The 25,073-nt window shown below is 39.7% G+C and overlaps 4 protein-coding genes and 1 pseudogene across 4 annotated transcripts; 4 read left to right on the top strand and 1 right to left on the bottom strand.

The window, feature by feature from the left end:
* Positions 1 to 370: 370 nt before the first annotated feature.
* LOC146563011 (E3 SUMO-protein ligase ZBED1-like) lies at positions 371 to 3,238 on the bottom strand. The gene is made up of 3 exons (XM_085295823.1): positions 2,389 to 3,238; positions 1,350 to 1,978; positions 371 to 1,260 (listed from the first exon to the last, which is right to left on the bottom strand). Exons 1-3 carry the CDS (start codon positions 3,236 to 3,238, stop codon positions 862 to 864), a joined length of 1,878 nt encoding a protein of 625 aa, XP_085151949.1. The 3' UTR covers positions 371 to 861.
* Positions 3,239 to 5,390: 2,152 nt separating this feature from the next.
* On the top strand, positions 5,391 to 7,946 carry LOC146563012 (nuclear factor 7, brain-like; annotated as a pseudogene).
* A 1,494-nt stretch (positions 7,947 to 9,440) lies between these two features.
* On the top strand, positions 9,441 to 12,097 carry LOC146563013 (E3 ubiquitin-protein ligase TRIM35-like). Its single transcript, XM_085295333.1, has one exon. The coding sequence runs from the start codon at positions 9,620 to 9,622 to the stop codon at positions 11,060 to 11,062; it is 1,443 nt and encodes a 480-aa protein (XP_085151459.1). The 5' UTR covers positions 9,441 to 9,619; the 3' UTR covers positions 11,063 to 12,097.
* A 3,004-nt stretch (positions 12,098 to 15,101) lies between these two features.
* Positions 15,102 to 17,752, top strand: LOC146563014 (E3 ubiquitin-protein ligase TRIM35-like). Its single transcript, XM_085295334.1, has one exon. It carries the CDS (start codon positions 15,260 to 15,262, stop codon positions 16,709 to 16,711), a length of 1,452 nt encoding a protein of 483 aa, XP_085151460.1. The 5' UTR covers positions 15,102 to 15,259; the 3' UTR covers positions 16,712 to 17,752.
* Positions 17,753 to 20,749: 2,997 nt separating this feature from the next.
* On the top strand, positions 20,750 to 23,400 carry LOC146563015 (E3 ubiquitin-protein ligase TRIM7-like). The gene has a single exon (XM_085295335.1). The coding sequence runs from the start codon at positions 20,908 to 20,910 to the stop codon at positions 22,357 to 22,359; it is 1,452 nt and encodes a 483-aa protein (XP_085151461.1). The 5' UTR covers positions 20,750 to 20,907; the 3' UTR covers positions 22,360 to 23,400.
* Positions 23,401 to 25,073: the final 1,673 nt, after the last annotated feature.

A 25,073-nucleotide genomic window follows, 5' to 3' on the forward strand; every position in this document is an offset into this window, starting at 1 on the left:
ATGCTGGAGAGGTGTGATTGTGGATGCCACTCAGCTGCGTCCGCCTCACCTGCAGCGGCACCGCAGATCAGGCCCCACCACAATGACATAAAGAGACATAACAAAAGTAGAAAGAGCCAACTCCAGAGAAATGATGCAATAAGATTGGAAACAAAGTAGGGCTGAACGATTATGGAAAATAATCTAATTGCGATTTTTTGCCCCAATATTGCGATTGCGATGCGATATGCGATTATTTTTTAAGGTCTTTGTCTTCTGTATTATTAAACAAAGACAAGCAATACATCATATAGTATGGCCAATACTATATTACATTAATTTTAAACTGTTCTTTCCTGGAAGACAGACCTCTGTTATGATGACATGAGGTGATGCATGAATTGATGACTGACATTTTTATTTAACTTCTTCAATCACAACAGTATATTTGAACATACACAATAGTTTATTTTTAGCTTACAAACATCTGAGCATAAAGTGCTGACAAGGAACCCTGGTGTAAACATTAAAATGAAAGTCAGTACAATGTGCAGATTGCAGAAATATAAATAAAATAAATCAGTGGCTTTACCACACTCAGTTTTTCGACATCTGTGAACTACTAGACAGTCATTAAATTAAAAAATAATATTAAATAAATAAAACTAATAAATAAAAAATACACACATCTTACTGATCTCTGCAGTCAGTAACATTACACATAAGGTGCAAACATAATAACAATTGTGTAAACACACACACAAACACAAACACGCCTTTAAATTAAAACTGGCTGAACATCTTGATTATCTGCAGTAAGTAACAGCAACACAGCACAAACTAAAGTGCACAATGAGTATGGCTCAGCTAGCCATAATCATCCTAGCTCACAGGTTTTTTTGCTAGGAAGACTAGCATATCTACTTTTGCTGGCTTTAAGGATGAGCGAGTGCAGGTCACTATATTCCCTCCAGTGCTGAACAGACGCTCTGAGGGGGCACTTGTGGCTGGCACACACAGATATTTGCGGGCCATCTTGCACAGTCGTGGAAAGTGAATGTTGTGCACCTTCCACCAGGCTAAGGGATCATCCTCTCCGTCAATGACAGGGGTCAACAGGTAACTATTCAACTCTGCCTCCACGACATCTTCAAGTGGCAGAGGCAAAGCTGAAGAGGCCGCACTGGTTTTAAAAAGACTACCAATAGTCTTCTTTGCCTTTCCCCCAGAGGCCTGTGCACTTGGAGAATTTTGAGCAGTTTCAGTGCGAGACCTCTTCTCCTGCCAGATGGGAAGAGAGACATTAGTTTTGCAGTTAGCTTATTTTTAAATATTATGTGTTTGTGGAAATATAATTTTCAAGGATTTACCTGATTATGTGTACGTCTAGCCGATTCCACCATTTCTGTCTTCAGTCGGGCCTTAATGGCAGGAAGGTTGTCTGCGCTGATGTATTGCGTTTTGAACCTAGGGTCCATGAACGACGCAACATCCAAAAGCTCCTGGGTGTTGAGGTCACTATACTTGTCGTTGAGGTATGCCAGGACCTTGGTTTTAATTGATCTAGTCAGATCAGTGTCCGCAGCATCTTCAGCCAAGACTGATGTTGCCAGAAGATGGAGAACTGGCTTGAGGTAGGAGATGCTCACATACTCTTCTCCAGAAAGAGCATCAGTAAATTCGGAGAGAGGATGCAGTGCCTTATGAATGGACTCCAACACTTCAGCATCCTGCCAGATTGGGATGAGGGAGCGTGCATGTCGGTCACCTGTCAATACCTGCGATATGGCTTTCATCTGTTCCAGCACTCTGGCAATCATTTTCTCTTTGGACCCCCATCTTGTAGGGCACTCAGTAATGAGAGAGTGCTCAGGAAGCTTAAGCTCCTTCTGTGCCTCAGTGAGAGCTGCCTTTTTCTTCCAACTGTGCGAGAAGTGTCCCACCAACTTCTTGCACAGCCCAATTGCTCTTGATACTCTACCATCTTTGATTGCATTTTCTGGAGGGAAAAAAAAATAAAGTAAAAAGTAAAATTAGTGTTAGACATACAATTGCAGTTATGATGCAAGGTTTCACCATTTCTCTCTCTCTCTCTCAAATTCAAAGTTGCTTTATTAGCATGACTATGGGAACAGTGTTGCCAAAGCTATTGTTACATACATCATGACATACAAGAACATAAGACCATAAGACAAAAACAAAAAAGAAAATACATAAGAAGAGGTGGGTACATCAGGGTGGGGTTGACATAACATATCTAGAATTAACAGCAGTAAAGAACAAGATAAATAATAGTGTGGTGTGTTTGTAGGAGAGAGTGATACACAGGCTCGCACATACATGCATGCACACGCACACACTCTCTCTCTCTCTCTCTCTCTCTCTCTCTCTCTCACGGCAGTAACTTACCAATAGCAAGATGTAATCTGTGTCCGAAACACTGGAGCCTGGTCCATTCGTTCAGCTGTGCTGCTTTCACCATATTTGACGCGTTGTCCGTCGTTATGCAGACAAGGTTGTCTTCAGGGAGATCCCAACACGCAAGCCCCTCTCTCAGGCCAGCAGCAATGTTTTCCCCTGTGTGGTCTTCGGGGAAGTAGGCCGTTTGTAGGCTGCGAGCTTCGAGGTGGAGGTCTTCGGTAATGTAATGCACCGTCAGACTTTGATAGGGCTCTGCTGTACGGCTTGACCACATGTCTGTTGTCGCCGCAAAAAACTCAACAGCCTTTAACTCCGCTGCGACCCTCCGCCTACATTGCATATGTAGCTCGGGTATTGCAGTCTGACTGAAATACGTGCGGGAGGGCATTCTGTACCTCTTATCCAGTGTAGTTACCAAATTATTGAACCCAGGCTTGGTCACCGTATTGACGGGCATCATGTCTTTCGCGATGCAGTGGGTTACTGCTTTGGTGATTTCCACGTGCCGTTTTGAAGTGCGTTCATATGGCGTAACACCGTCAAACAGTTCGGTCAGTGATCCTTGCCGAGTAACGTTACTAGGTTTATTCTGCACACTACTAGATTTTTTAGCCATACATCTACCATACTCTGTTTTGTGCCGAGTCTTAAGGTGCTGGTACAAATTCGTAGTGTTTCCGCGAGATGTAGAAACTCTACCAAGACAGGTTTTACACAGTACTTGACTCTGTGCGACATCATCTGTTTTAAACCCAAAATATTCCCACACGGCTGATGTTCCATTCCTCTTTGGTACTAGCATCCCCGCAGGCTCTGGTTCTGTTGAACCTGAGGCCATTGTGTAGGCTACAGCTTTGCTTGCTAGTTCACTCTCGGTAGACTGTTTCAAAACTTTGCTCCCCGTGTCACGTGACCAGAGTGCAGCCTCTGTGGTTAGACAATCTCGTTTGATCATATCACATGTTTTACTCGCGCATGTCACGTAAACGGAGTATAATCGCAGCGTATAATCGCAGCCTTTGCGGTTAGAAAATTGCACTTGATCATGTCGCGATATTATCGCAAATGCGATATATCGTTCAGCCCTAAAACAAAGGCAGTGGGGGACAGAGTGAATGAAGAGAAGTCGTCTCAGTGTTGTCACTGACTGGAGAAAGAAGATCGCAGAAGTTTAGAGTGTCTCCAGCTCATTTCATTGATGCCTCATCTGACTTGTTGGTATCTGAATCGGCTACAAGGATTAGACATGTAAAGAGAAACTGAGGTTTCATGGTGGTGTCACAAGTGAAAGGACTGGTTATTTTTCACAGGCATCCAGCTGACAAAGGCAGTTACGTCATCATGGGAGCTTCTGTTCTGTATTGTATAGAGAAGAGTGAGTGAGTGGACCAGGTCATTGATTCCCAGGCCTGCTGAAGATCATGGTTTCCCAGTGGTAGTGTAGGCAGCACATGCGCATATTCTATGATGTGATTTGTACTGTTGCAGGGTAGACTGAGGCATCCCTAAAGACTGATACATCAGGTCCTGGGCAGCAGGAGAGACGTCATGACAAGAAGAGATGGTACTGAAACAGTTCTAGTTTTACATTTCTCTGAGACTTTTGCAACATCAAAGATGGTGGATGAAGTAGTACAGTTGGTGCACTCTTACTTTACTCAGATATGTAGAAAAAGGATGAGAAATAATATTTATCACATCATCATTGTTATTACTGTCAACAGTAGTTATCAAAGTAATATATATTAACAAAAACATCCCTATCATTATCTGTATTATTTCATGCTGTGTTAAAAATAATTACATGCACTTTACAACATTCAGTTCAGGTCATGTTTGTTTAGCATTAGCATGCAGAAATGCCTTCAGGTAATCTTTTACCGTGCAGTATTAGAACAGGCTGAACTAGACAAACATTTTTATGGAATGAAACATGAGTGCGATACAACAAAGCTGCTCACCCTGAAAAAAGTAACTGCCACCTTAATGAAGCGGATGACACAAAGTACATACTAAGAGCTATAATGTAACAAATGTTCTTTTCTTATTAATGATTTCTAATGAACAGGGAAACCAAACACACTATAAACTGAGAAAAAGCATTTAGGCGGAATAAAGTCTCTAAAAATTATCTGATCAGTTTCAGGCTTGGTTGTTTGATATATTCTCAGAACAGAGAATAAGATATTAAACTGATAACTGGTGCATCTTTCACCTTTGTTTGGATAAAATGCTGGTTTGGGAAAAAAAGAAATCATGCCACCTCAGACTTTACCAGTTTACCTACTGCATGTTGTTTAGAACATTTTCACATTAATCCTAGTGAAGAGTGATGCAGTGGTGAGTCCTGTCACCTGTTAGGGTTGTAAATCCTTGATTATTTATTTAAATTATTTGATAAAGCTGTTTTAATTATTCTATTTATACACAATGCAAATGTGCTCATGAATGAGTTGGCTCTCTGTGTTTTGAGGGCCATAAGCTTCGTCCGGCGCTATGCCTGTGCTGAAATATTGACGTGGATGTAGATCGCTTGAGGTTCCTTTTTTGCTGCATGCTTACACATACACTGATAATGGTTAGAATAAGTCTTTCTAGGTCAGGAAGTCCAAACAAGATGCCCTGAACTGGGCCTTAAAATCAGCTGAGGGATAATATTAGATGATCAAGGCTACATAGGGTTGTTTTTCTTCTTTGTCTTTCTGATTCCAGGAGGAGCAGATACGAGGCGAGGTCGGACTGAACGGAGTGGATTGGAAGGGAGTTCAAACACATGCAAGTTAGGTTAACTAACTATCTCTATTTGTTAACCCTGGCACAGATTGTTGATCTGCCGAGTAACCTGTCTTTAAAACAGCAGCGTGAATGATCAGTACTTCTGCGCAACTTCACTGACACAGAGAGGCTATCAGCATGTCTGATGCAGAATTTCTTTAACACCGTGAGAAACTGCACCATCTAGTGGTGACAGAGTGAAATGTCAGGGTGACTGATATCAGCTCCACCCATAACAGAGTAAATGAAACCTAAAGATTCACTTCGACGATCACCCGGGAACTCATTACAGTAAAGGCTGGGATCTGTACTGACGAATACAATTTTGTTCAAAAGTCAGAGTGACTGTATTTCGGTGAGTCTTTTCCTTTAAGTAATCTGTAAATTATCAGGGATGGCTGAGAAATTGCTTTTAGGTTACTTGAGTTGCCATGTGTGTTCAGAGACTTTCAGAGATCCTGTGTCTCTGAGCTGCAGCCACAGCTTCTGTTCAAGCTGCCTGCAGAAATTCTGGGAACAAACTAAAAACAAAAACTGTCCCATTTGTAAAAGAAAATCTTCAAAGGATGAAGCATCCATGAATTTTGCTCTGAAAGAACTTGCTGACTCCTTTGCTAAGACACACAGTGAGAGCTCATGTGAGACAGAAAAAGAAAAGGAGGAAGAGAAGGAGGAGGTGGTGTGTGATAAACATCCAGACGTCCCTTACTGGTACTGTGAGGATGAAGACAGAGCCGTGTGTCCTGTGTGTGAGTTTTCTCTCCACCAGAGTCACAAAGTGGTTCCTGTAGAAGAAGCAGTCAGTGACCTGAAGGAGCAGCTGAAATCTGACTTAAAGTCTCTGCAGGACAAGAGGAACAAATACAAACAAGTGGAGGAAACATACAATGAAATGAGGGAACACATGAAGAAGCAGCTGTTGTCCACAGAGAGGCAGATCAGAGCAGAGTTCAACAAGCTCCAGCAGTTCCTGAAAGAGGAAGAGGAGTCCAGACTTGCAGCTCTGAGGGAGGAAGAGGAGCAGAAGGGGAGGACTATCAGCAGAGAGATGAAGATGATTGAGGAGCAGATCTCCTCTCTGTCAGACAGCATCTCTGCTGTTGAGGAAGAGCTGCAGAAACACAGCGTGCCATTCCTCAGCAGTTATAAAGACACTCAGAGCAGAGCCCAGAGCCCAGAGCTCAGTGTCAGATCCACAGCTGGTCTCAGGAGCACTGATAGATGTGGCCAAACACCTGGGCAACCTGTCCTTCAGAGTGTGGGAGAAGATGAAGGAGAAGGTCCACTTCAGTCCTGTCATTCTGGACCCAAACACTGCAAGTGGCTGTCTCTATCTGTCTGATGATCTGACCAGTGTGAGGAATGGAGACACAAAGCAGCAGCTTCCTGATAATCCAGAGAGAAACACTGAGTATGCCAATATTTTTGGCTCTGAAGGCTTCAGCTCAGGGAAACACAGCTGGGAGGTGGAGGTGGGAGACCATCCTGGCTGGACTGTGGGTTTAGTTAAAGAGTCAGTTGACAGAAAGGGAGAGCGTTTTCCTTTACCAAAATATGGAATCTGGTGTTTATGGCATAACAGTGGAAAATACACTAATTTTGTTTGTCAGACTCTACAAGTGAAGAAGAGTCTCCAGAGGATCAGAGTCCAGCTGGACTATGACAGGGGGGAGGTGTCCTTCTATGACCCTGAAGACATGACTCACATCTGCACCCACAGAGACACTTTCACTGAGAAACTCTTCCCATTTTTTGAGGTTGGAGAAGCAGGAGACGCCAAAACCTCTGATATCAAAATCTGTCAGACTGAGATTTCTGTGAAAACTGCAACGACGTCTCTGTGAATTCTTTTTTCTTTTCTCTTGTTTCAAACTTTCTCGTTGTTTGTTACAGCTTGTTTTGTGGTTGTTTGTTTTTCAATTTCGGCTACTCCTGTTGTTATTTTTTATGAGAGAAATTTCAGAAAGAAAAATTTAGCACCTGAAGCAATTTATACAATAAGATACAAATTATTTTCAAAACACAGAGTAAAACAAAATCATAAATGTAATATTTTTTGTTTTGTTGCAAATTCAGTTTGAAGGTGTTTAAAGCCATTAAGTGTTCATGAAACTGTTTTTAAACATTTAATCAGTATAAAATAGATGTGACATTGATAAACAAGCTCTGATAAATGTCACTTTCTTTACCTTTATCAGTTATTTAGATCCATATCAGCTAATAACAGCATCGTGACAATTTGTGCTTCTAATGTCATCTTTTAAAACTTAACTGTCAGTGATTCATTTAAGTGATTTGCTTCATTTAAATGTGTTTCTTATAGCATGTTCTCCATTATGTTGCAAAATAAACCAAACTGTGTAGGTTGTCATAATAATTCAGCCATGTTTTTCTTTAAAATGTGTCATTGCAGAATAATGTTGACTGTCTGACATTTATTCAGTTGTATTCATACAAACTAAAGTTCATTATTGTTCCTAAGTTCTGTGTAAATTGCTTTGTCAGATACAGACACTGTTTTCTTTGCTACTGACTGACCCAAAGCATTTATTTCATAATTGTTGAACATTTGTACAGTTGGAGCTGCTGTTTGTTCCAGTGTGTTTCTGTGAACTCTCACTTCATATTCCAGATCACATCAGCACATTCAGGATTTCGTCTCGTTAACTGTGGATTTCCTGTTTTACACCTGCAGAGCAAATATGATGAAAATGTTGGAAACACGAGTTCACTGATTTCCTGGATTATTTTCCGTCAATAAATACATCAAAGCCTGTCTGATGTGTCTGTAAACACAGAAAGACGCTGAACTTTCTATTTAAACTGTCATTTTATTGATAACACCTTAACACATTTTCTTGAAGTTAGTGAAACACGTGTAGCATATAAGAGAATAAAGCATCTAATCTGAGGAAACAGAACTAGAGGATTAATAGTGTTATACAGAAGAAATCCAAAAGTGTCAATAAGAGATAAAAGGAAAGTAAGAGGAGGACACTTCATGTAGTTTATGTGCAGGGCTGCACAAACAGTCTCTGTTCAATTTCTGATGAACTGCGGATGTCTCTGACTGGACTTTCTGTTTGATTATGTTTGTTCCTTTATTTGTTTTTACTTTGACTACAAGTGGCAGATGGCTGCCCACTCCCTGAACTTGGTTCTGCTGGAGGCTTCTTCCTGCTAAAGGGGAGTTTTTCCTTCCCACTGTTGCCAAAGCCCAAAATCATAGAGAGTCATACGACTGTTGGGATTTTCTCTGTTTTCTTGGTATTATTGTAGGGTCTTTCCCTTACAGTATAAAACTTCTTAAGGCGAATGTTGTTCTGATTTAGCATCATATAAATAAAAGTTAATAGAATTACAGGCTTAGTTAACAGGAAGGAAGAATATCCTGCTTTACCAAAGTTAGACATTTGGTGTTTCTAATATAACAATAGACAACATACAGATGTTGTTGGTCAGACTGTGACCCTGAAGACATGACTCACATCTACACTCACAGAGACACTTTCACTGAGACACGTTTAATATTTGGAAAGCAGGAGATGCCAAAACAGTCTAAGGGAGTTTTCATCATAGTTCAGTGAGATCTCAGTAATTTTCTGTTTTTTGGTTTTTATTTTTGGTTTATTTTTAATTTTTGTGTAAATGGGTATCATATTCTATCAACGTGTCCTTCAGAGTGTGGGAGAAGATGAAGGAAAAGGTCCACTTCAGTCCTGTCATTCTGGACCCAAACACTGCACACTGTTGTCGCTATCTGTCTGATGATCTGATCAGTGTGAGACTTGGATTTAAAAAAAACAGCAGATTTCTGACAATCCACAGAAAAACATTAAGTATCCCGACGTTTTTGGCTCTGAGGGCTTCAGCTCAGGGAAACACAGCTGGGAGGTGGGAGACCATCCTGAGTGGAGTGTGGGTTTAATAAAAGTGTCAGCTGACAAGAATGAATCATTCATTTCACCAGAAACTGGAACCTGGTGTTTAAATTATGAGAGTGGAAAATACACTGATGTTGTTTATCAGACTCTAAGAGTGACGAAGAGTCTCCAGAGGATCAATGACCGTCCCCAAGAGAAGCATTTATTAATGACAGCTCAGTGCAGCCTAAGTTCAAACCAGAATTTAAAAAGCGACGCATATTAATGTTGGTTCAGTCACATTTCTCTCTGAAGCATAGAGACTATCGGCGGTAGTCTGGTGGTGTATTCAACATCTATATCACAGACACAGCGCCATCTAGTGAGAATGTAATAAAATAGCAAGTCCATTACTATCAGCTCCGCCCCTAACAGAGTAAATGAAACTTAAACTCATTGTCGACCACGCTGGAGACGCCTTCACATTAAAACCTGCGCTCTGTACCGAAGAGCACAATTTGGCGGCATTATCAAGCAAAGAGGTCGTATTTCGGTGAGTCATTGAAACCAAACCCTGGAAAATGGCAGAGAAAGCCGCACTTTTTGAAAACTATCTGAGCTGCCATGTGTGTTCAGAGACTTTCAGAGATCCTGTGTCTCTGAGCTGCAGCCACAGCTTCTGTTCAAGCTGCCTGCAGAAATTCTGGGAACAAACTAAAAACAAAAACTGTCCCATTTGTAAAAGAAAATCTTCAAAGGATGAAGCATCTATAAACGTTTCTCTCAAAGAACTTGCTGACTCCTTTGCTAAGAAACACAGTGAGAGCTCACCTGAGGCAGAAAACGAGAAGGAGGAGGTGGTGTGTGATAAACATCCAGACGTCCCTTACTGGTACTGTGAGGATGAAGACAGAGCTGTGTGTCCTGTGTGTGAGTTTTCTCTCCACCAGAGTCACAAAGTGGTTCCTGTAGAAGAAGCAGTCAGTGACCTGAAGGAGCAGCTGAAATCTGACTTAAAGTCTCTGCAGGACAAGAGGAACAAATACAAACAAGTGGAGGAAACATACAATGAAATGAGGGAACACATGAAGAAGCAGCTGTTGTCCACAGAGAGGCAGATCAGAGCAGAGTTCAACAAGCTCCAGCAGTTCCTAAAAGAGGAAGAGGAGTCCAGACTGGCAGCTCTGAGGGAGGAAGAGGAGCAGAAGGGGAGGACTATCAGCAGAGAGATGAAGATGATTGAGGAGCAGATCTCCTCTCTGTCAGACAGCATCTCTGCTGTTGAAAAAGAGCTGCAGAAACACAGCGTGCCATTCCTCAGCAGTTATAAAGACACTCAGAGCAGAGCCAGAGCCCAGAGCTCAGTGTCAGATCCACAGCTGGTCTCAGGAGCACTGATAGATGTGGCCAAACACCTGGGCAACCTGTCCTTCAGAGTGTGGGAGAAGATGAAGGAGAAGGTCCACTTTAGTCCTGTCATTCTGGACCCAAACACTGCAAACTGCTGGCTCTATCTGTCTGATGATCTGACCAGTGTGAGGAATGGAGACACAAAGCAGCAGCTTCCTGATCATCCAGAGAGAAACACTAAGTATCCCACTGTTTTTGGCTCTGAGGGTTTCAGCTCAGGGAAACACAGCTGGGAGGTGGAGGTGGGAGACCATCCTGGCTGGCTTGTGGGTTTAAGTAAAGAGTCAGTTGACAGGAAGGGAGAGATTTTTGTTTCACTAAAATATGGAATCTGGTGTTTAAATCATGGCAGTGGAAAATACACTAATGGTGATGGTCAGACTGTGAGAGTGAAGAAGAGTCTCCAGAGGATCAGAGTCCAGCTGGACTATGACAGGGGGGAGGTGTCCTTCTATGACCCTGAAGACATGACTCACATCTGCACTCACAGAGACACTTTCACTGAGAAACTCTTCCCATTTTTCAGTATTGGAAAGGCAGGAAATGCCAAAACCTCTGATATCAAAATCTGTCAGACTGAGATTTCTCTGAAAACTGCAACGACGTCTCTGTGAACTTTTTTTCTCTTGTCTCATCCTTTTAGTTACAGCTTGTTTTGTGGTTGTTTGTTTTTCAATTTAGGCAACTCCTGTTTTTATTTTTTAGGTAAGAAATTGCAGAAAGAAAGATTTGTATCTGAAGCATTTTATACAATGTGATAAAAATCATTTTCAAAACACAGTAAAATTAAAGGATAAAAGTAATTTTTGCTTTGTTTTCTTGCAAATTCAGTTTGAAGGTCCTTAAAACTTTATATTTATTTGTTCTTTTTTTGGTTGATTTTTTCCTTTTTTGACAAATATATAGCAGTTTCAAGTCATTGGGTGTTCATGAAACAGTTTTTAAACATCTAAACAGTGCGAAGTTGAACAAACTTCCATGTGTCAGACATTGATGAACAAGCACTGATAAATGTCACTTTCCTTTCCTTCATCAGTTATTTAGATCCATATCAGCTAATAACAGCATCGTGACAATTTGTGTTTTAATGGTTTCCAAATGATAAATAGACTTGACTTAAATAATCCTAATGTCATCTTTTAAAACTTAACTGTCAGTGATTCATTTAAGTGATTTGCTTCATTTAAATGTGTTTCTTATAGCATGTTCTCCATTATGTTGCAAAATAAACCAAACTGTGTAGGTTGTCATAATAATTCAGCCATGTTTTACTTTAAAATGTGTCATTGCAGAATAATGTTGACTGTCTGACATTTATTCAGTTGTATTCATACAAACTAAAGTTCATTATTGTTCCTAAGTTCTGTGTAAATTGCTTTGTCAGATACAGACACTGTTTTCTTTGCTACTGACTGACCCAAAGCATTTATTTCATAATTGTTGAACATTTGTACAGTTGGAGCTGCTGTTTGTTCCAGTGTGTTTCTGTGAACTCTCACTTCATATTCCAGATCACATCAGCACATTCAGCATTTGGTCTTGTTAACTGTGGATTTCCTGTTTTACACCTGCAGAGCAGATATGATGAAAATGTTGGAAACATGAGTTCACTGATTTCCTGGATTATTTTCTGTCAATAAAAATATCAAAGTCTGGCTGCGTTTTGATTTGTGTTTAAACATAGAAGAAAATTTGATCTCTTAATTTTTATTGTTTAATTCTTACTGTATTCAAACTGTCCTTTTATTGGTAACACATTAACACATCTTGTTGAAGTTAGAGAAACACGTGCATCACCTAAGAGAATAAAGCAATAATCTGAAGAATCAGAGAATTTAAGGATTAATATTATTATACAGAAGAAATCTAAAGTAGCAATAAGAGACAAAAGGAAAAGTAAGAGGAGGAAACTTCATGTAGTTTGTGTGTAGGGCTGCACAAAAAACCTGTGTTTATTATTTAATCGTTGATAATTCAAACAGAATGATGATTTATTAGAGGCATCAGTGCCATTTTAGTCCCCACTGTGCAGCCCTGATGTTGTTGGTCAGACTGTGACAGTGAAGAAGAGTCTCCAGAGGATCAGAGTCCAGCTGGACTATGACAGGGGGGAGGTGTCCTTCTATGACCCTGAAGACATGACTCACATCTGCACTCACAGAGACACTTTCACTGAGATTCGTGTAATATTGGAAAAGCAGGAGATGCCAAAACAACTGATAATAACCTGTTTTAGACTTTTAGAGCTTTTCATTGTAGTTCAGTGAGATCTCAGTGAATTTCTTTCCTTTGGTTCATTTTACATTTTTGTGTAAATTATTGTGAATGTATTTGTTTCATCTTTCAATCTTTAATCAATCCCATCAATTTCTTTCTATGTGAGAAAACACTAAAATATCTCTTGGAGTAACTGAAATGTACAACATGAACTGCTGATGACTGAAACACAGAACAGTCATGTGTTCATTTCTTGTCATTTAAGGTCAAGAGCCGTCACTACAGGCCTGCAGGCAGAAATCTGAGAAGCCTGATCTGAAACTTTTCTGTTAGTCACTGTGATTTGGAGCGACTAAAAGTGATCAAAAACCATTTAAATAACAATTTGACTAGTTCATCTTTTGGTTGTTTCAGTGGCTGAAACACTAAAAATAACGTTTTTTTTTTCTCCTTTTTTGGACACCTGCTGTATTTGAAAGCAATTTGAGTCTTTTTAATTATTATTGTTGCATGGAGGATTTACAAAACTCACTGAAGATGTTATAATGAAAACACTGAACATTTGAAAACCTCATCAGGCAAGTCTTGATACAAATACTGAAGCTGAGAACATTTCCTCTGTATTTGTATTTGATACTAATTAGTCTTATTAACTGTGGAGTTCAAGTTTTTCTCCTGATGAACAAAAATTGTGAAAATATCAGCAAAACAAGTTCATTAATCTCCTGTTTTTTTTCTGTCAGTTAAATACATCAAAGCCTGTCTGATGTGTCTGTAAACACAGAAGGACACTGAACTTTCTATTTAAACTGTCATTTTATTGATAACACCTTAACACATTTTATTGAAGTTAGAGAAACACGTGAAGCATGTAAGAGAACAGAGCAATAATCAGAAGAATCAGAGAACTAGAGGATTAATATTATTATACAGAAGAAACCCAACATGACAATAAGAGACAAAGGGAAAGACTATGACAGGGGGGAGGTGTCCTTCTATGACCCTGAAGACATGACTCTGATCTACACTCACAGAGACACTTTCACTGAGAAACTCTTCCCATTTTTTGAGGTTGGAGAAGCAGGAGACACCAAAACCTCTGATATCAAAATGTGTCCGATGAGATTTCTTCAAAAATGAGGTGGAAGTAAACAACCCACGACAGACCCGATGACACACTTATGCTTTTCAGCATCTTTAACCACTTTTATTGCACGGTTGCTGTCACAACACCCCGCAGCTGCAGCTTCCCTGCTGCCAGCCACACATACACAACAACAACATTCACTCTGGACTCAGTTCATTGGTTTATGCCGGAGAGGCGTGATTGTGGATGCCGCTTTGATGTGTCTGCCTCACCTGCAGCGGCACTGCAGATCAGGCCCCGCCACAATGAAAAAAAGAGACATAACAAAAGTAGAAAGAGCCAACTGCAGAGAAATGATGCACTAAGGTTGGAAACAGAGGCAGTGGGGGAAAGAGTGAAAGACACCCTAAGAAGAGAAGCTGACTCCGTGTTGTCACTGGCTGGAGAAAGAAGATGGCAGATGTTTACAGTGTCTCCAGCTCATCTCAGTGATGCCTCATCTGACTTGTTGGCATCTAAATTGGCTACAAGGATTAGACATGTAAAGAGAAACTGCAGTTTCATGGTGGTGTCACAAGTGAAAGGACTGGTTCATCTTCCCAGATATCCAGGTGATGAAGGCAGTTACGTCATCACGGGACCTTCTATTCTATATTGTATAGATAAATGTCTTTGACAGAAAATTTAAACATAATATTTTCATGTTACCTGAAGGTTGTACTGGACAGTAAGTCCAGTTTAAAGATATTACTTTGAATTGAATTGAATACTTTGAAGTGATGCATCTTTCCCAAATAATAAATTATTGGTCTTTAAACCTTTATTTGGATAAAATGCTGGTTTGGCAAAAAAATAAAAAATAATAATAATGTCACAGCACTCTTTAGAGTTTACCTACCACTGCATGTTGTTTAGAACATTTTCAGATTAATCCTAGTGAAGAGTGATGCAGTGGTGAGTCCTGTCACCTCACAACAACATGTTCCTGGGTTTATTCAGGGTGGGGGTTTTCTCTGCAGCTTAGATGTTGTTCCTCTGTCTCTGTGGGTTCAGTCCGAGTAATCTGGCTTCCTCCCACAGTTCAAACACATGCAGGTTAGGTTAACTGATGATCCAAAATTGTCTGTCTGTCTCTACTTTTTTAACCCTGCCACAGATTGTTGACCTGCTCAGTGTCTAACCTGCCTTTAAAACAGCAGCACAACTGAACAGTATTTCTGCACAAGTTCACAGACACAGACAGGTATGAGCATGTCTGATGCAGTATTTCTTTAACACTCTGAAAAACTGCGCCATCTAGTGGTGACAGAGTGAAATGGCGGGGTCATTGATATCAGCTCCACCCATAAGAGAGTAAATGAAACCTAAAGACTCACTTTCACGATCACCCGGGAACGCATTACAGTAAAGGCTGGGATCTGTACTGACGAATACAATTTTGTTCAAAAGTCAGAGTGACTGTATTTCGGTGAGTCTTGTCCTTTAAGTAATCTGTAAATTATCAGGGATGGCTGAGAAATTGCTTTTAGAAGGTTACTTGAGCTGCCACGTGTGTTCAGAGACTTTCAGAGATCCTGTGTCTCTGAGCTGCGGCCACAGCTTCTGTTCAAGCTGCCTGCAGAAATTCTGGGAACAAACTAAAAACAAAAACTGTCCCATTTGTAAAAGAAAATCTTCAAAGGATGAACCATCTATGATCTTTGCTCTCAAAGAACTTGCTGACTCCTTTGCTAAGGGGCAGAGTGAGAGCTCACCTGAGACAGAAAACGAGAAGGAGGAAGAGAAGGAGGAGGTGGTGTGTGATAAACATCCAGACGTCCCTTACTGGTACTGTGAGGATGAAGACAGAGCTGTGTGTCCTGTGTGTGAGTTTTCTCTCCACCAGAGTCACAAAGTGGTTCCTGTAGAAGAAGCAGTCAGTGACCTGAAGGAGCAGCTGAAATCTGACTTAAAGTCTCTGCAGGACAAGAGGAACAAATACAAACAAGTGGAGGAAACATACAATGAAGTGATTCAACACTCCAAGAAGCAGCTGTTGTCCACAGAGAGGCAGATCAGAGCAGAGTTCAACAAGCTCCAGCAGTTCCTGAAAGAGGAAGAGGAGTCCAGACTGGCAGCTCTGAGGGAGGAAGAGGAGCAGAAGGGGAGGACTATCAGCAGAGAGATGAAGATGATTGAGGAGCAGATCTCCTCTCTGTCAGACAGCATCTCTGCTGTTGAAGAAGAGCTGCAGAAACACAGCGTGCCATTCCTCAGCAGTTATAAAGACACTCAGAGCAGAGCCAGAGCCCAGAGCTCAGTGTCAGATCCACAGCTGGTCTCAGGAGCACTGATAGATGTGGCCAAACACCTGGGCAACCTGTCCTTCAGAGTGTGGGAGAAGATGAAGGAGAAGGTCCACTTCAGTCCTGTCATTCTGGACCCAAACACTGCAAGTGGCTGTCTCTATCTGTCTGATGATCTGACCAGTGTGAGATTTGGAGACACAGGGCAGCAGCTTCCTGATAATCCAGAGAGAAACACTAAGTATCCCACTGTTTTTGGCTCTGAGGGCTTCAGCTCAGGAAAACACAGCTGGGAGGTGGAGGTGGGAGACCATCCTGGCTGGATTGTGGGTTTAGTTAAAGAGTCAGTTGACAGGAAGGGAGAGTGTTTTGCTTCAACAGAATATGGAATCTGGTGTTTATTGCATAACAGTGGAAAATATATCAATGTTGTTGATCGGACTGTGAGAGTGAAGAAGAGTCTCCAGAGGATCAGAGTCCAGCTGGACTATGACAGGGGGGAGGTGTCCTTCTATGACCCTGAAGACATGACTCACATCTGCACCCACAGAGACACTTTCACTGAGAAACTCTTCCCATTTTTCAGTATTGGAAAGGCAGGAGACGCCAAAACCTCTGATATCAAAATCTGTCAGACTGAGATTTCTCTGAAAACTGCAACGACGTCTCTGTGAACTTTTTTTCTCTTGTCTCATCCTTTTAGTTACAGCTTGTTTTGTGGTTGTTTGTTTTTCAATTTAGGCAACTCCTGTTTTTATTTTTTAGGTAAGAAATTGCAGAAAGAAAGATTTGTATCTGAAGCATTTTATACAATGTGATAAAAATCATTTTCAAAACACAGTAAAATTAAAGGATAAAAGTAATTTTTGCTTTGTTTTCTTGCAAATTCAGTTTGAAGGTCCTTAAAACTTTATATTTATTTGTTCTTTTTTTGGTTGATTTTTTCCTTTTTTGACAAATATATAGCAGTTTCAAGTCATTGGGTGTTCATGAAACAGTTTTTACACATTTAAACAGTGCGAAGTTGAACAAACTTCCATGTGTCAGACATTGATGAACAAGCACTGATAAATGTCACTTTCCTTTCCTTCATCAGTTATTTAGATCCATATCAGCTAATAACAGCATCGTGACAATTTGTGTTTTAATGGTTTCAAAATGATAAATAGACTTGACTTAAATAATCCTAATGTCATCTTTTAAAACTTAACTGTCAGTGATTCATTTAAGTGATTTGCTTCATTTAAATGTGTTTCTTATAGCATGTTCTCCATTATGTTGCAAAATAAACCAAACTGTGTAGGTTGTCATAATAATTCAGCCATGTTTTACTTTAAAATGTGTCATTGCAGAATAATGTTGACTGTCTGACATTTATTCAGTTGTATTCATACAAACTAAAGTTCATTATTGTTCCTAAGTTCTGTGTAAATTGCTTTGTCAGATACAGACACTGTTTTCTTTGCTACTGACTGACCCAAAGCATTTATTTCATAATTGTTGAACATTTGTACAGTTGGAGCTGCTGTTTGTTCCAGTGTGTTTCTGTGAACTCTCACTTCATATTCCAGATCACATCAGCACATTCAGCATTTGGTCTTGTTAACTGTGGATTTCCTGTTTTACACCTGCAGAGCAGATATGATGAAAATGTCGGAAACATGAGTTCACTGATTTCCTGGATTATTTTCTGTCAATAAAAATATCAAAGTCTGGCTGCGTTTTGATTTGTGTTTAAACATAGAAGAAAATTTGATCTCTTAATTTTTATTGTTTAATTCTTACTGTATTCAAACTGTCCTTTTATTGGTAACACATTAACACATCTTGTTGAAGTTAGAGAAACACGTGCATCACCTAAGAGAATAAAGCAATAATCTGAAGAATCAGAGAATTTAAGGATTAATATTATTAAACAGAAGAAATCTAAAGTAGCAATAAGAGACAAAAGGAAAAGTAAGAGGAGGAAACTTCATGTAGTTTATGTGTAGGGCTGCACAAAAAACCTGTGTTTATTATTTAATCGTTGATAATTCAAACAGAATGATGATTTATTAGAGGCATCAGTGCCATTTTAGTCCCCACTGTGCAGCCCTGATGTTGTTGGTCAGACTGTGACAGTGAAGAAGAGTCTCCAGAGGATCAGAGTCCAGCTGGACTATGACAGGGGGGAGGTGTCCTTCTATGACCCTGAAGACATGACTCACATCTGCACCCACAGAGACACTTTCACTGAGATTTGTGTAATATTGGAAAAGCAGGAGATGCCAAAACAACTGATAATAACCTGTTTTAGACTTTTAGAACTTTTCATTGTAGTTCAGTGAGATCTCAGTGAATTTCTTTCCTTTGGTTCATTTTACATTTTTGTGTAAATTATTGTGAATGTATTTGTTTCATCTTTCAATCTTTAATCAATTCCATCAATTTCTTTCTATGTGAGAAAACACTAAAATATCTCTTGGAGTAACTGAAATGTACAACATGAACTGCTAATGACTGAAACACAGAACAGTCATGTGTTCATTTCTTGTCATTTAAGGTCAAGAGCCGTCACTACAGGCCTGCAGGCAGAAATCTGAGAAGCCTGATCTGAAACTTTTCTGTTAGTCACTGTGATTTGGAGCGACTAAAAGTGATCAAAAACCATTTAAATAACAATTTGACTAGTTCATCTTTTGGTTGTTTCAGTGGCTGAAACACTAAAAATAACGTTTTTTTTCTCCTTTTTTGGACACCTGCTGTATTTGAAAGCAATTTGAGTCTTTTTAATTATTATTGTTGCATGGAGGATTTACAAAACTCACTGAAGATGTTATAATGAAAACACTGAACATTTGAAAACCTCATCAGGCAAGTCTTGATACAAATACTGAAGCTGAGAACATTTCCTCTGTATTTGTATTTGATACTAATTAGTCTTATTAACTGTGGAGTTCAAGTTTTTCTCCTGATGAACAAAAATTGTGAAAATATCAGCAAAACAAGTTCATTAATCTCCTGTTTTTTTTTCTGTCAGTTAAATACATCAAAGCCTGTCTGATGTGTCTGTAAACACAGAAGGACGCTGAACTTTCTATTTAAACTGTCATTTTATTGATAACACCTTAACACATTTTATTGAAGTTAGAGAAACACGTGAAGCATGTAAGAGAACAGAGCAATAATCAGAAGAATCAGAGAACTAGAGGATTAATATTATTATACAGAAGAAACCCAACATGACAATAAGAGACAAAGGGAAAGACTATGACAGGGGGGAGGTGTCCTTCTATGACCCTGAAGACATGACTCTGATCTACACTCACAGAGACACTTTCACTGAGAAACTCTTCCCATTTTTTGAGGTTGGAGAAGCAGGAGACACCAAAACCTCTGATATCAAAATGTGTCCGATGAGATTTCTTCAAAAATGAGGTGGAAGTAAACAACCCACGACAGACCCGATGACATACTTATGCTTTTCAGCATCTTTAACCACTTTTATTGCACGGTTGCTGTCACAACACCCCGCAGCTGCAGCTTCCCTGCTGCCAGCCACACATACACAACAACAACATTCACTCTGGACTCAGTTCATTGGTTTATGCCGGAGAGGCGTGATTGTGGATGCCGCTTTGATGTGTCTGCCTCACCTGCAGCGGCACTGCAGATCAGGCCCCGCCACAATGAAAAAAAGAGACATAACAAAAGTAGAAAGAGCCAACTGCAGAGAAATGATGCACTAAGGTTGGAAACAGAGGCAGTGGGGGAAAGAGTGAAAGACACCCTAAGAAGAGAAGCTGACTCCGTGTTGTCACTGGCTGGAGAAAGAAGATGGCAGATGTTTACAGTGTCTCCAGCCCATCTCAGTGATGCCTCATCTGACTTGTTGGTATCTAAATTGGCTACAAGGATTAGACATGTAAAGAGAAACTGCAGTTTCATGGTGGTGTCACAAGTGAAAGGACTGGTTCATCTTCCCAGATATCCAGGTGATGAAGGCAGTTACGTCATCACGGGACCTTCTATTCTATATTGTATAGATAAATGTCTTTGACAGAAAATTTAAACATAATATTTTCATGTTACCTGAAGGTTGTACTGGACAGTAAGTCCAGTTTAAAGATATTACTTTGAATTGAATTGAATACTTTGAAGTGATGCATCTTTCCCAAATAATAAATTATTGGTCTTTAAACCTTTATTTGGATAAAATGCTGGTTTGGCAAAAAAATAAAAAATAAAAAAAATGTCACAGCACTCTTTAGAGTTTACCTACCACTGCATGTTGTTTAGAACATTTTCAGATTAATCCTAGTGAAGAGTGATGCAGTGGTGAGTCCTGTCACCTCACAACAACATGTTCCTGGGTTTATTCAGGGTGGGGGTTTTCTCTGCAGCTTAGATGTTGTTCCTCTGTCTCTGTGGGTTCAGTCCGAGTAATCTGGCTTCCTCCCACAGTTCAAACACATGCAGGTTAGGTTAACTGATGATCCAAAATTGTCTGTCTGTCTCTACTTTTTTAACCCTGCCACAGATTGTTGACCTGCTCAGTGTCTAACCTGCCTTTAAAACAGCAGCACAACTGAACAGTATTTCTGCACAAGTTCACAGACACAGACAGGTATGAGCATGTCTGATGCAGTATTTCTTTAACACTCTGAAAAACTGCGCCATCTAGTGGTGACAGAGTGAAATGGCGGGGTCATTGATATCAGCTCCACCCATAAGAGAGTAAATGAAACCTAAAGACTCACTTTCACGATCACCCGGGAACGCATTACAGTAAAGGCTGGGATCTGTACTGACGAATACAATTTTGTTCAAAAGTCAGAGTGACTGTATTTCGGTGAGTCTTGTCCTTTAAGTAATCTGTAAATTATCAGGGATGGCTGAGAAATTGCTTTTAGAAGGTTACTTGAGCTGCCACGTGTGTTCAGAGACTTTCAGAGATCCTGTGTCTCTGAGCTGCGGCCACAGCTTCTGTTCAAGCTGCCTGCAGAAATTCTGGGAACAAACTAAAAACAAAAACTGTCCCATTTGTAAAAGAAAATCTTCAAAGGATGAAGCATCTATAAACGTTGCTCTCAAAGAACTTGCTGACTCCTTTGCTAAGGGGCAGAGTGAGAGCTCACCTGAGACAGAAAACGAGAAGGAGGAAGAGAAGGAGGAGGTGGTGTGTGATAAACATCCAGACGTCCCTTACTGGTACTGTGAGGATGAAGACAGAGCTGTGTGTCCTGTGTGTGACTTTTCTCTCCACCAGAGTCACAAAGTGGTTCCTGTAGAAGAAGCAGTCAGTGACCTGAAGGAGCAGCTGAAATCTGACCTAAAGTCTCTGCAGGACAAGAGGAACAAATACAAACAAGTGGAGGAAACATACAATGAAGTGAGGGAACACATGAAGAAGCAGCTGTTGTCCACAGAGAGGCAGATCAGAGCAGAGTTCAACAAGCTCCAGCAGTTCCTGAAAGAGGAAGAGGAGTCCAGACTGACAGCTCTGAGGGAGGAAGAGGAGCAGAAGGGGAGGACTATCAGCAGAGAGATGAAGATGATTGAGGAGCAGATCTCCTCTCTGTCAGACAGCATCTCTGCTGTTGAAGAAGAGCTGCAGAAACACAGCGTGCCATTCCTCAGCAGTTATAAAGACACTCAGAGCAGAGCCAGAGCCCAGAGCTCAGTGTCAGATCCACAGCTGGTCTCAGGAGCACTGATAGATGTGGCCAAACACCTGGGCAACCTGTCCTTCAGAGTGTGGGAGAAGATGAAGGAGAAGGTCCACTTCAGTCCTGTCATTCTGGACCCAAACACTGCAAACCCCTATCTCTATCTGTCTGATGATCTGACCAGTGTGAGGCGTGGAGACACAAAGCAGCAGCTTCCTGATCATCCAGAGAGAAACACTAAGTATCATACTGTTTTTGGCTCTGAGGGTTTCAGCTCAGGGAAACACAGCTGGGAGGTGGAGGTGGGAGACCATCCTGGCTGGATTGTGGGTTTAGTTAAAGAGTCAGTTGACAGGAAGGGAGAGTGTTTTTCTTCAACAGAATATGGAATCTGGTGTTTATTGCATAACAGTGGAAAATATATCAATGTTGTTGATCGGACTGTGAGAGTGAAGAAGAGTCTCCAGAGGATCAGAGTCCAGCTGGACTATGACAGGGGGGAGGTGTCCTTCTATGACCCTGAAGACATGACTCACATCTGCACTCACAGAGACACTTTCACTGAGAAACTCTTCCCATATTTTGGTATTGGAAAGGCAGGAAATGCCAAAACCTCTGATATCAAAATCTGTCAGACTGAGATTTCTCTGAAAACTGCAACGACGTCTCTGTGAACTTTTTTTCTCTTGTCTCATCCTTTTAGTTACAGCTTGTTTTGTGGTTGTTTGTTTTTCAATTTAGGCAACTCCTGTTTTTATTTTTTAGGTAAGAAATTGCAGAAAGAAAGATTTGTATCTGAAGCATTTTATACAATGTGATAAAAATCATTTTCAAAACACAGTAAAATTAAAGGATAAAAGTAATTTTTGCTTTGTTTTCTTGCAAATTCAGTTTGAAGGTCCTTAAAACTTTATATTTATTTGTTCTTTTTTTGGTTGATTTTTTCCTTTTTTGACAAATATATAGCAGTTTCAAGTCATTGGGTGTTCATGAAACAGTTTTTACACATTTAAACAGTGCGAAGTTGAACAAACTTCCATGTGTCAGACATTGATGAACAAGCACTGATAAATGTCACTTTCCTTTCCTTCATCAGTTATTTAGATCCATATCAGCTAATAACAGCATCGTGACAATTTGTGTTTTAATGGTTTCAAAATGATAAATAGACTTGACTTAAATAATCCTAATGTCATCTTTTAATACTTAACTGTCAGTGATTCATTTAAGTGATTTGCTTCATTTAAATGTGTTTCTTATAGCATGTTCTCCATTATGTTGCAAAATAAACCAAACTGTGTAGGTTGTCATAATAATTCAGCCATGTTTTTCTTTAAAATGTGTCATTGCAGAATAATGTTGACTGTCTGACATTTATTCAGTTGTATTCATACAAACTAAAGTTCATTATTGTTCCTAAGTTCTGTGTAAATTGCGTTGTCAGATACAGACACTGTTTTCTTTGCTACTGACTGACCCAAAGCATTTATTTCATAATTGTTGAACATTTGTACAGTTGGAGCTGCTGTTTGTTCCAGTGTGTTTCTGTGAACTCTCACTTCATATTCCAGATCACATCAGCACATTCAGCATTTGGTCTTGTTAACTGTGGATTTCCTGTTTTACACCTGCAGAGCAGATATGATGAAAATGTCGGAAACATGAGTTCACTGATTTCCTGGATTATTTTCTGTCAATAAAAATATCAAAGTCTGGCTGCGTTTTGATTTGTGTATAAACATAGAAGAAAATTTGATCTCTTAATTTTTATTGTTTAATTCTTACTGTATTCAAACTGTCCTTTTATTGGTAACACATTAACACATCTTGTTGAAGTTAGAGAAACACGTGCATCACCTAAGAGAATAAAGCAATAATCTGAAGAATCAGAGAATTTAAGGATTAATATTATTATACAGAAGAAATCTAAAGTAGCAATAAGAGACAAAAGGAAAAGTAAGAGGAGGAAACTTCATGTAGTTTATGTGTAGGGCTGCACAAAAAACCTGTGTTTATTATTTAATCGTTGATAATTCAAACAGAATGATGATTTATTAGAGGCATCAGTGCCATTTTAGTCCCCACTGTGCAGCCCTGATGTTGTTGGTCAGACTGTGACAGTGAAGAAGAGTCTCCAGAGGATCAGAGTCCAGCTGGACTATGACAGGGGGGAGGTGTCCTTCTATGACCCTGAAGACATGACTCACATCTACACTCACAGAGACACTTTCACTGAGAAACTCTTCCCATATTTTGAGGTTGGAGAGGCAGGAGACGCCAAAACCTCTGATATCAAAATCTGTCAGACTGAGATTTCTCTGAAAACTGCAACGACGTCTCTGTGAACTTTTTTTCTCTTGTCTCATCCTTTTAGTTACAGCTTGTTTTGTGGTTGTTTGTTTTTCAATTTAGGCAACTCCTGTTTTTATTTTTTAGGTAAGAAATTGCAGAAAGAAAGATTTGTATCTGAAGCATTTTATACAATGTGATAAAAATTATTTTCAAAACACAGTAAAATTAAAGGATAAAAGTAATTTTTGCTTTGTTTTCTTGCAAATTCAGTTTGAAGGTCCTTAAAACTTTATATTTATTTGTTCTTTTTTTGGTTGATCTTTTCCTTTTTTGACAAATATATAGCAGTTTCAAGTCATTGGGTGTTCATGAAACAGTTTTTACACATTTAAACAGTGCGAAGTTGAACAAACTTCCATGTGTCAGACATTGATGAACAAGCACTGATAAATGTCACTTTCCTTTCCTTCATCAGTTATTTAGATCCATATCAGCTAATAACAGCATCGTGACAATTTGTGTTTTAATGGTTTCCAAATGATAAATAGACTTGACTTAAATAATCCTAATGTCATCTTTTAAAACTTAACTGTCAGTGATTCATTTAAGTGACTTGTTTCATTTAAATGTGTTTCTTATAGCATGTTCTCCATTATGTTGCAAAATAAACCAAACTGTGTAGGTTGTCATAATAATTCAGCCATGTTTTTCTTTAAAATGTGTCATTGCAGAATAATGTTGACTGTCTGACATTTATTCAGTTGTATTCATACAAACTAAAGTTCATTATTGTTCCTAAGTTCTGTGTAAATTGCTTTGTCAGATACAGACACTGTTTTCTTTGCTACTGACTGACCCAAAGCATTTATTTCATAATTGTTGAACATTTGTACAGTTGGAGCTGCTGTTTGTTCCAGTGTGTTTCTGTGAACTCTCACTTCATATTCCAGATCACATCAGCACATTCAGGATTTGGTCTTGTTAACTGTGGATTTCCTGTTTTACACCTGCAGAGCAGATATGATGAAAATGTCGGAAACATGAGTTCACTGATTTCCTGGATTATTTTCTGTCAATAAAAATATCAAAGTCTGGC

The sequence above is a fragment of the Mchenga conophoros genome, linkage group LG12 (genome assembly GCF_057382185.1).
Source record: "Mchenga conophoros isolate Kocher_MC1m ecotype Shallow Benthic linkage group LG12, M_conophoros_male_GT1.1, whole genome shotgun sequence".
NCBI classification, from domain to species: domain Eukaryota; kingdom Metazoa; phylum Chordata; class Actinopteri; order Cichliformes; family Cichlidae; genus Mchenga; species Mchenga conophoros.